The 10,474-nt window shown below is 37.0% G+C and overlaps 1 protein-coding gene across 1 annotated transcript in view; it reads left to right on the top strand.

Moving 5' to 3' along the window:
• The first annotated feature begins 2,398 nt into the window (after positions 1–2,398).
• chb (CLIP-associating protein) overlaps positions 2,399–10,474 on the top strand; it is a 49,470-nt gene continuing 41,394 nt past the window's right edge. Inside the window, exon 1 of the mRNA XM_028318183.1 lies at positions 2,399–2,438. Coding sequence (XP_028173984.1) covers positions 2,399–2,438 — 40 coding nt within the window. The remainder of the gene's footprint in view (positions 2,439–10,474) is intronic.

The following is a 10,474-nucleotide window of genomic DNA, read 5'->3' as shown; positions in this document are numbered from 1 at the left end:
CGCTTAGGCCGCCGAAGTTTTCCTATAAATTAAATGCCTCAGTACACCACCGAGGGAACTTCCAACTGTTATTATTTGTATAGAAGACGATAAAGTTGGCGCACTTTTCGGTCTAATATATCAGAGTTACGTTAATGTGTTCATGAATATCATTTTAGCAAGTATAAGGAACTTGTTTTATCAAAATATGCAAGGGTAGTATGACAATGAAGTAAGTTGAACTTTTAATTAAAGTAAAATACCACATCTATTCAAGTACTGTTTGCACATAGTAATATACATTTTGTACGTAATGAGGTATTGAAACGATAATATTATAACACAGGCCAGACGGGTTCTTGAATTGTTGTATGGTTCTAGTTTTTCGTTGATAATTTAAATTTCGACATTGTATTTCGGGATGATGATTAATTAGCAACTGTGACCCTGAAATGCTACACAGTGTAAAGTTAACGATAAATAATTCGTCGCTCAAATCTGACTTCAATAAATATAATTTGAACTTTATTTCAAAATATTCAAAGTTGAAGTCTGCCTGCAACGGTTGACAGGGGTGTCACGATAAGACTATTATTTACTGCAGTTCCTAGTTTTCGCACTTACTACTCCTAGTGTAATGCCTACTTAGAAAGAAATAATAATTGATCTCGAATAGAGTATGTATCTGACAAAAAAATCACCTTTGAAAGACAGCGTCAAAATTACATCAAATATCTAATCTGGTATTATTTAAAAAATCTAAGTATTTTTGCATCTATACTAATCTTAAAGTAACTCTGTCTATCTGTCTGTCTCTCTTTCACGCCTAAACCACTGAACCGATTTTGATTAAATTTGGCATAGAGATAGTTTGAATCCCGGGAAAGGACATAGGATAGTTTTTATCCCAGTTTTTGAAACAGGGATAAAGTTTTTCTGTGACAGACAAAATTCCACGCGGGCGAAGCCGCTGGCGGAAAGCTAGTTTGTAATAAGGCCATAGTTAGTAATTAATCTAATCTAATGTTGCAATACCTAGCAAGGTTTATCTTACGGCTCATGTCTAATAAGTAAGAACCTTTCTATACTAACAAGGAGTACTAAAAAGCATTTGAATTTGAATTTGAACATTAGCTTCACCATCTCCCAGCCTCAGCCCTGAGCAGGCGTCAGCCGTCGCCGGGCAGTAATCAGCCGCTCGCGACCAAACAATGCTGTCGACGCCGGATTAAAACTTTGACACCGCGACTAAGTCGTGAACGAGTGGCGTTGAGACGAGGATATTTGAGATGAAGAAGATGGATGGAGAATATTCATGGAGAGCAGAATTACTTATGGAGAAGAAGAATCAACTTAGGTGCAATCAATCTATCGAGTAGAATCAGACAGTGACAGAATTTTTCAGTCACCATAGACGTGTGGAATCATTCAATCAATCAATCAGATCCACGCTATTACGTTTCCTCCAAAGCATGGATTGATATCAGTTCGGACAATCAAATTGTCACTACCAATACGAATTTACAAATTCATTCAGAAATTGAACTTATAGTGGTACGACAATCCAAATCTCCACATGAGCAGTTGATACATCATGTCTTGTCCTTGTCTTTTTTGGTGCCTAGCCTTAACTTTTTCTTTTCAACTGCCTATTTACTTACTGCCTGTTTATATTAGTGCTTACATACATCTCTCATATGTCATTTCTACATTAAGTCATAAAGCAAAAGTAATACCATTACTTGATGGTGACCTTTCCGCTTCTGTCTGCGACTTAAATCCAACGCAGCACAGAACAGAGGCTTTCCTGATCTCAACTTCGGAATTCGCAAGTCGCCCCAGGATTTATCTCATAACGCGAATAATGCGATCACTGTTCTGTTTATTGGAAAGTTAAAATATTACCAAATTGAGATTTATTACTGCAGCGCTCCGCTTTGTTGGCCTCGAGGTCGAGGTATCTATTTTGCTGGCGTTTGATTTACCTCTTGTTTGTGGGATATTTCGCGATATTTGGTTACTAAGAAACTGTGGTTAGTATTTTGAACTATCTAAGTCAGTTTTGGAAGTATGATGGAATAAATTATGTATTCTACGAAATTACCTATGTTATAAAAAGTCACACGGTGAGTATAAATTGATTTAAAATTGTAGTATTCGTATACTATTGAATGGCATAATAAAGGCACTTTTTGACTATAAGGGTTTTGGCAAATTTGTAAGCCCGCAAAATTTAATATTATGTTATTATCTAATGTAATTGATACCTACAGGTAAATACAATGTTTCAGATATTAAAAATATAACAACATTGTTTTAAAACAGAATACCTATTTAGCTTCCAAACAGTGTAGGTGCACAAATCAAAAAAGTAAAAGTTTGTTCCGAAACAAAGTTCGGGCACGATGTAAAATGAAAAATGATAGCGGAACAGTGTACCCTAGAGATCGCAAGCGCAGGTAAGCTGAAATAACTGAATGAACTCACATATATCCACATTTTAATTAAAAAACATACAAAATAAAACCATTTAAGCCACTGCAACTTTTAGAAACGCTATCAAAAATGTATGCAATTTTATATTAACATCAGCCTGTAGCCCACCCACTCTGTCCAACTCTAATGTTTGGCCATGAAAGGTAAAAACAACAAATAAAATACACCTCGCCTGTCAGGCTTATTGACTTTCACATTCACCTTACAAACAAATCCATTGATACAAGAAGTTACGTGACAAAATCTTAATTATATCAATCTTTTGTGCAAACGTTACTAACAAGAGATTCACCCGATGCGATAAACAAAACTGCATACATTGTTCTGTAGATGAACATAGAATCCAGTACAATGCGGTCCCAGTCAGTCAAAAATGAAAAAGTCCATAATTTGTATCAAAGCAAACCCCATCTAGGCGGACATACAAATCGAAAAGGACTGTGGAAACACTGTTGTTATTAACAACGCTGCAATCGCAATGATGATTAAAACCCGTCCATTGTGATGCTAGTGCGACATTTTTAATTAAGAAAATCGGACATCTATTGTAATGCCGACGCGAGGGTCGTCAATGACTTCTTTGACGCTTTATCCGGGAGTCTATTGACAAACTTTTGTCTTTGCGTAATGGGTGCATTAAGAAATGAAGGCGGGTGAAACAAAAGTGGGCCCGCCATTTTGTTTTAATTGTCGCCGTAAGGGTCGGTTACACCTGAGCGCTGAGGCTCGAACACTGCGGTTGCAGCGTAATGCGTTAAAATTAATGTAATGTGATATCCATAATTTAATAAAAATACTAGGTAGGTATGCACAATTGCACATGGCAACAAATGAGTGAAAGCTGAATAGAACCCTGGGGGATTTGTGGATGTTTTATTGGTGGTATTTAAGTGATTCTCCACTAATTTACTCACTGAAGTATTTATTTACTTAGGTATGCACATTTCACCGCATCTGACTATGCGGTTTTTTTTTTCAAAATAGCACTACAATTTTATTAAAAAAAATACCTACGGTTTTAAGGTATTTTCTGTACATCCTACTGTCTACTGAGTCCTCAATGGCAAAATATTTTTATTTATTTATCAATGGAAAGCAACCGCCAGTCCGTGCCTGTAGTGTGTGGGAGCTTTATAAATTTGAGCGCCGCCCGTCGTTTTCCCGCACAGAATAATACAAAAGGTAATCCCTTTAAGAGCCTAATTTCTTAGTTGGCTCCATCGCCGCAAAAAGTCAGTCCTCAGTGAGAAACGGCGCCCTCTCTACATTTTTGAAGTTAATAGAATTCAATTTGAAAACGCCAAAGATTCTTTGGATTAGCACGTCGTCATCTGCGCCAATCACGCTTCAGAAAAAAACTTTTTTTAATAACATCAACGGTCCGCAACAGAATCCAAATGGAAATGTCATCGCGTACCGTCAGAAAATGCGACGCAATGCGAGGCATATTGCAGAGGGCCTCGTCCTGACAACTTTTTCCTTGCACCCCGCCAAAGTAAATTGAACCTTATATTGAAGTGTGAATGAGAATGTCAATGCATGTTTGATTTGTTCGTTCTTTATTCCTATTAGTGCAAAGTTCCGTGCAGCGAATAATCGCTTTTTAATGAAAAGATTAGTGCGCTCCAAGTGCTATTGTCGTAGCACAATCAATGGGGCTCGGACACTTAGGGAATTTTTCAATTTGGCGCGCTCGCTGCGACATCGGCCCGCTTTAATTCCGCCTGTTTAATTTTTTGTGAGTTTTTTTAAGATGTTCCTTTTTCGTTGGACTGCTAAGTCGGGGTAATTTATAGAACTGTATTTTCNTTTTTTTTTTTTCCTTTGGATGGGAATTATTATTATCTCGTTGCAAAATAAAATGGAGTGTTCATTGGCAGGAACTCAAAGGCTAAGCCAACGGTGAGAGTCTACGAAATGATGCCATTTTGGAAGAATAACTCAGTAAACTTGGCTTTGGTTACTAATGGTAGATAAAAAAAAAATTAATATTAGAATGACGCCTACTACAACAGTACACTCAAAAATTCAAGACTAGGACGCTCTAAATATTGGAATTCAATTCACAGGCTTTATTAAGCGTGAAACGAGTTTTGAATGTCGTCTCAAAATTCTTTCTTATTCCTAGGAAAAAAACGAAAAAAACTCGTGTGGGTAAAATCATTTTAGCAATGTGTCTAAAGCCTGGTCCGTGAGCACGTAAAATCCCGTCCAATGACCCCAAGCTGCCCATCCTTGTCGCTCGCACGTAACCCTTATGTTTGCTGTCGCGCTCGCACACTCACTGCGGGCGCGCGTCGCACAGTCACGACAGCAATATAATTACGCGCGAGCGATAAGGATGGGTAGCTTGTGGTCATTGGACGGGATTCTAGTGCTCACGGACCAGGCTTTATACATTTCCAAAAAATATGTAAGTAAAGTAAAAACATACTAACACCATTTTCAAATTCAAGTTTTTTATTAGTATGTAGGTCCTTTCCATGACACTTTTACACCTAACATAGCTTCATCATCATCATCATCATTTCAGCCATAGGACGTCCACTGCTGAACATAGGCATCCCCCAATGATTTCCCACAATGGCCGGTTGGTGGCGGCCTGCATCCAGCGCTTTCTCGCTACCTTTATGAGGTCGTCGGTCCATCTTATGGGTGGACGTCCTACGCTCTACCAACATAGCTTCGCTCATTCGTTTCAGCCGAAAGACGTCCACTGCTGGACAAAGGCCTCCCCCAAGGATTTCCACAAAGACCGGTCCTGCGCCGCTCGCATTCAGGCACCTCCCGCGACCTTCACCAGATCGTCGGTCCACCTAGTGGGAGGCCTGCCCACATACATACACAAACATAGCTTGCTCTACCTTTAATTTGGAATATTATAGCAAATACGTAAGTAATAAGGGTGTCAACTCTATCGAAAAATGGGGCATTAATAAACAGCAAGTTTTACTCCAGTCCTGAGCTATCGCCGCCCCTAACAGGTGTTCTTCCAGTTTTACTGCTCAAGTTTGGTAATTCCCAGAATGGCCGCTCTGAGTCGTTCGACCTGTATCGAAGCGTATTAACAAGCTGTAACTAGAGCAGGGTTGAGACAGTTTAGGAGTGTACATAATTATTCCACTCGTGTCAAAGTCCAAATTTCTTTATTTAATGTATTTGTTACAGGAAATGTATGAAATCCGTCATTGTATACAATTCCTAGGAATTGTGTATAATTCCTAAAATCACCCTAAAATGTGTGATGTAAATTATATTAGATACATATCCTAGGCAATTTACACATTTCCTAAGCAGCAATCGGAAATGTATAAGATTTCAATGAATACGCCTAGATATGCGGTGTGAGGGGAGGGTATTGCATCATCCGATTACGCGGGGTCTCTATCGAATCGCCAAATTTTTTGTACGCCTAATTGTCTATGGCACACAAGTTTTAAGCCTAAAATTTTTTTACACAAAATTATTTTTATTACGCCACTTTTTTTTTCACCGAAACTTAAAAAGCGCTTGGCGGCCGCTACCGCGGCAGCTGTGTTTATGTAAGGTCGCAAGTCTAACCTAACCTAACCGAGACTTTGTTATCCAGCTACAGGAGTACTAAAACCTTCATGCCAATAGTAGTTTAATAAAAGAGATGTTTATTGAGATTATGGATTTCCAATACTTCAGCGTAATAATATGCGTAATGCCGAAAGAAAGTTATGCCAATAAATTTTAGCAAATATTTTTTTCAGCCAAAGTATAATAGTGCGTAAACAACTGTCAGGTTATAATTGTGAGTTAAAAGTACCTAATTGTGAGTTAAAAGTACCTATCGGCCAATGGGCACACGAGCACGCGACTGCACTAGTGCCGTGCCGCTTAGTTTTATACATTTCCTAATTCAATCTTGGAATTTTATAAAATTCCTAGGAAAAGTATACATTTCCTAGGATATGTGCGTATTAAAAAATCTCTGAAGCAATATTTTACACATTTCCTAAATAGCTTCGGAATTGTATACATTTCCTAGGAATAGTATACAATTCCTAGATTTCATACATTTCCTGTAACATATTCACTATTTAAATAGTACATACTTACAAATCGTCAAATATTTTGCTCTTAAGACGTGTAATGTGTTATGCACTGTTAAAATTCCGCTTCTACGGCATTTGTATTGTCATTTTCAAATTTTAGGACCACTTGAGAAACCTGTACCTATCAGGTCATCCTACCCAACAGGTCATTAGGCTCCCTCTACTCCAAGCAGATTTAGCAGACAGAACTGCTGATAAGTAGGAGTAAGTATGTGATCCAAAAAAGCACGCACTAGAACTTTAACGAGCTATAAGGACAGAATCTTAATTTATTGTAGTTTTTGACAGTTATAAAATGTTGATTGTAGCATGTCATTGTTGTTTGAAGAATGTTACATACTCGTATTTTACGTTCTCATTACCTACTATCACTAAACGGGACGTTATTACGAAGTTATTTACAATTAAGATTTAATAAAACAAAACAAAAAAACATAAGATAGGCGAATAAAATGTTATTTTATTTCCCTAAATACCTCGAGGATTTCCAGGAAATATTCATTTATTGTTTCTGAGAATGTTTTTACTTTCGCTCAACAGAAAAATAATAATGATTGTTTTGGGCTTCGGTAGGATTTTAATTTCAACTAAGTGGCCTTTTTTATATCCCTTGTAATAATTACTTATCTATCTTCCGTTTAGCAAGTAATATTTCAATCCAGATTTTTTCTTTGGTCAGATTTTTTATCGCTACAGTTAGTTTAATTTGAAATGATTGAAATTGATTCCAATATTTGTTGCAAACTCGCTCCTACGATTATAATCATAAGACCCCACAGTTCTTACTTTAAAGTGTCGTATTCTGTACATTTCCTATGTAACAGTAATTGGTATAGAATTAGAATTAAAACGCCACAATCACACCTCCCACTTCAATGGTAAGACCTCTATTGGAGGCTAATTTTTCCTCTTTTTATTCCCTAATATCCCACAATGCAAAAAGGGACTGCCCCTCCCCACATGGGTGATAACAATCGCCGACATTGTCGCGACAAATTGACAAATAATTGCCGACGCGTGGCGACAAAAGTAGGCCAGGAGCACAGGGAAAGAAATGGACACGGAAAATGGTTGGGCACCGTGTGTTTGGTAAACATATATTTCCAAAACTTTATCGCAAGATTTGTTTTTTTATCCGCAACGGGGAAGGTCTTGGCCTGCATCTCACCTAATGGAAAGTGATGATCAGGCCGAAGATGGAAGCGAACTTCACCCAGTATCCTCAACCGCACTGGCTATCTTACCTCTAATTGCCAGAACACAACAATTTTATTGCTAGCTTTATAATATTTATTTCATTAATTCGTTATCAGTCTATGTTGAATTTTTGTGAGAATGCCTCAAAGAACATAATTTTATGATCCAGTCACTGTCAATTCTCTATTTTGTTAGTAGGTACTAGAATATTATAGGTAGAAGCTCTATCTCTAACTTTTGAGGCTATACTATTCATTATGCTTAACATAAGTAGGTACCTAATAACAACCAAACACATTTCTTAAAACATTTTTTTTAAGTTAATTATTTAGTTAAATTATTGAGAAATTAAATCAAAGTCCATTTGGCCATGACCGCAGCACGTAGAGCAGAATTCTCTCGATCCAAAGGTTCTCGGTTCAATTCCCAAATGAGGCATAACATTGCGCAAAATTATTTGTGTATTTTTATACGTACCCAATAAAACGTTAGGACATTATAGGGTTGAATAAATCTGTTTGCCAGAAAATAAATATTATATTTTGTGCCTGTATTAGATAATCATATCATAGTCTGACATAAAGGTTATATTTTTCATCGACACAGACGAAGTCACGAAAATAAGCGAGTATTGAGTATACGACTACAAATAACAAACAAAATTCCGGAAAAGTGGGAAACTGTCAAGAGCGTAGACAAAGCACACTCGAGTGACCGCGACAATCGAGAAACAAATCGGAACGATCGAGAACTCGTCATCCACCACTCGATAGATCAAATCGCTTTCAACACTCGGACTACATGCGTCTGAAGTGGTCGCGGGTAAGGCTGTGGCGGGACATCAAGCGTTTTGTTATTACGATAAAGAAGATGGATCGAAAACACAGAACAAAACAAATATTTAATTTCGTTTCAAATTTACTTTAACTTGTTATTATAATATTACAGGAAAGATCCTTGAATCTTACGAGATAATCAAATCAAATTATTTAATACTTCATAATATTTCATCTCTTTGGTATGAAATATTACTGTAAAGTAGTTATAATGTAAGTAGTTTGTAAGTACAAGCTTTGACGAACCCTCATGCTTTAATTACCTTGATTTTGGTTTTATTTATCTTTTTGACGATAATATAATGTCTGGAAGCGATGTGTACCCACAATAAATCTACGCTTGTACTCAATCTACACTACTCGCTGCGCTCCTACCCAAGCCACGGCCTCCTAGATTGAGCACAGGAGGGCACTTGAAGTAATAACGGAGGTGTGCTTCTGTAACCACTCTCCTCCCTAGCTACAAGGAGCGCAAACATGTGGCGGTTTTTTATGATTTATTCGAAATAATGTCGCGCGGTTGGAGAATAGGGGGCTCGGTAATAATAAGTCAAAAATCTCTGTAGGGAGGTGTAAATTGTAATTGTGATTACTAATAGCAGGGGTATAAGAGTTATTTATGGTTGCATTTAAGTGGAGTGTCTTAGAAGTATAACAATAAATTTTAATCGATTTTGTTACAATATAAACTTTATGAATAACTAGCTTTCCGCCCGCGGCTTCGCCCGCGTGGAATTTTGTCTGTCACAGAAAAACTTTATCGCGCGCGTCCCTGTTTCAAAAACCGGGATAAAAACTATCCTATGTTCTTTCCCGGGACTCAAACTATCTCTATGCCAAATTTCATCAAAATCGGTTGCGAGGTTTAAGCGGGAAAGCGTAACAGACAGACAGACAGACAGACAGACAGACAGACAGACAGACAGACAGACAGACAGACAGACAGAGTTACTTTCGCATTTATAATATTAGTTGGGATAAAAAGGATTTGTAGTAAAAAAAATACAGTGACCATATGTCAGTGCCGCGTTTTATAGCCTGACCAGGAACATAAAAACCCTCGCCATGTTGCGGAAAACTAATGGTACTAATTTCTTTTAATGGCAACAGTAACTGAAAACTTCATTGACATGTCACCTTGCATGTCAGTCTATTGCTGTCAAAGTGTAAACAAACTTTATTTTAAATGTGCGCAATTGATTTTGTGAATTAAATTGCTAAAATCTTTTTATAGTCGTGAAAGAAAAGTGGTTCACAATGTGTTAAAGTATTTGTCGAAGAGAAATACTAAGGGTTCGGACAATATTTTCATTGAATAATGTTTCCGACAAAGGTTGTCAAATTGACTGACATGTTTATCGTATGGTACAGTCCACTATGAAAATTAGCTGTAGTCTGTTTCAACTACCTATTTTAAAGTTTTTTGTCACTTTCTAAGTTTTGAATTTTATGGAATTGGGAAAGAAGTACCGAGTTTGAAGCGTTCATGAGCAGACATTGCAGTTGAATATTCATGTTCTGAATTTGATTATTGATGAATAATAAAATAAATCCTACTAGCTCGATTGATGGTTTCATTTAATTTATTTAAACCAGGTTATCTTTAATAATATTTTTTAAATAATATTTTAAATTAGCCCGTAATCCTGAATCCTGATACATAATTAAGCCTATTAATTTAACACATGTACGACTGTACTCAGTGTTGCACTATCAAATGCAATTGAAGCGCCTCTGTGCCAGGGTTTTTATGTTCCTGGTCAGGCTATACTTATGTAATATTAAGTTCTGTTTTCCAACAAAAATTGTGTAGTCAAATGTGCTGAGGACTTGTGATTTTAATACGCTTTAAGTACCTTCTTTCAAAGTCTTAAGAACTTTTTA

Source organism: Ostrinia furnacalis, unplaced genomic scaffold, assembly GCF_004193835.3.
Source record: "Ostrinia furnacalis isolate ACB-3 unplaced genomic scaffold, ASM419383v2 OfSCF6691, whole genome shotgun sequence".
Classification (NCBI taxonomy): domain Eukaryota; kingdom Metazoa; phylum Arthropoda; class Insecta; order Lepidoptera; family Crambidae; genus Ostrinia; species Ostrinia furnacalis.
The sequence above is the reverse complement of the archived record's forward strand: the minus strand, read 5'-3'. Positions and strand labels throughout refer to the sequence as shown.